The sequence below is a fragment of the Morone saxatilis genome, unplaced genomic scaffold (assembly GCF_004916995.1).
Source record: "Morone saxatilis isolate NCDOM2014 unplaced genomic scaffold, NCSU_SB_2.0 Contig5, whole genome shotgun sequence".
Classification (NCBI taxonomy): Eukaryota; Metazoa; Chordata; class Actinopteri; family Moronidae; genus Morone; species Morone saxatilis.
Window position 1 is genome coordinate 327,177 of NW_023340095.1, and position 1,227 is coordinate 328,403.

General features: G+C 31.2%; 1 protein-coding gene across 1 annotated transcript; it reads left to right on the forward strand.

Moving 5' to 3' along the window:
- Nucleotides 1-7: 7 nt before the first annotated feature.
- On the forward strand, nt 8-898 carry LOC118339071 (olfactory receptor 6N2-like; the record flags this gene model as incomplete). Its single annotated transcript, XM_035676603.1, has 1 exon — nt 8-898. A coding segment is annotated over one exon (891 nt), but the record flags the coding sequence as incomplete, so codon positions are not given.
- Nucleotides 899-1,227: the final 329 nt, after the last annotated feature.

Below are 1,227 nucleotides of genomic sequence, written 5' to 3' on the forward strand. Positions count from 1 at the left end.
ATATTTAACTCTTGACGGTTATGTGGAAGTTCATAAATACAGATATCTTTATTTTGTGATTATGTTAACAGCATATATCCTAATAATCTGCAGTAATTCTACTATTGTGTATCTTATCTGGATTCACCAAAACCTCCATGAGCCTATGTACATTTTCATTGCAGCTTTGCTACTCAACTCTGTTCTTTTCAGCACATCTATCTACCCAAAGCTTTTGATTGACTTTTTATCTGAAAAACAGATGATATCATATTCAGCCTGTCTCTTTCAAGCCTTTTTTTATTACTCTTTAGGTAGTTCAGAGTTCTTTTTATTGGCAGCAATGTCCTATGACAGGTATGTGTCTATATGTAAACCTCTGCAATATCCGACTATCATGAGAAAAACAACTGTCTATATTTTCCTGGTTTTAGCCTGGCTTGTGCCTGCTAGTCAGTTTATAGTTCCAGTTATACTGAATGCTAATAAAAAACTCTGTAAGTTCACTTTCAAAGGAATAATTTGCAACAGCACAATTTACAAACTTCAGTGTGTGAGTTCCAGAGCTGAATCTGTATATGGCCCGATTATTTTGTTTAATGTTGCATTTTTCCCTGTGGTTTTCATACTTTTTACATACAGCAGAATATTTATCATATCCTACAGAAGTTGTAGAGAAGTCAGGAGGAAAGCTGCAAAGACGTGTTTACCCCATCTGTTGGTTTTAATCAGTTTTTCCTTTTTGAGTGCATATAATACCATTACACTAAGAGTGGAATCTGATTTTCCAAAAACTGTGAGTTTAATAATGACTTTACAAGTGATTTTGTATCATCCTCTCTTTAATCCGATCATATACGGACTTAAAATGAAAGAAATTTCTAAACACCTCAAGAGGTTGTTCTCTATGAAAAGCTGAACAAATGTGTCAAAATTGACATGCAGTCATTTCATCTGTAATATGAATCTAAATATCTTATTTGTTATTTGTTGTAAGCATTTGCTTCTGTGCCTAATATTATTGTAAGTTTATTTAATATAGAAGAATTACTAAAAATCTAATTCAAACTGCCACTTTTTTATTGAACACTTCATTCCACTCTTAACTGCAGCATATGTGTTAAATTGCATTATATTACTTTATCACTATATAGTTACTTATATTGACATTATTGTATTTCAAATGTTGTATGTTACTTAATTGTATTCTTTTCTATTACATATGTAATATAACTGCATTATTATTGT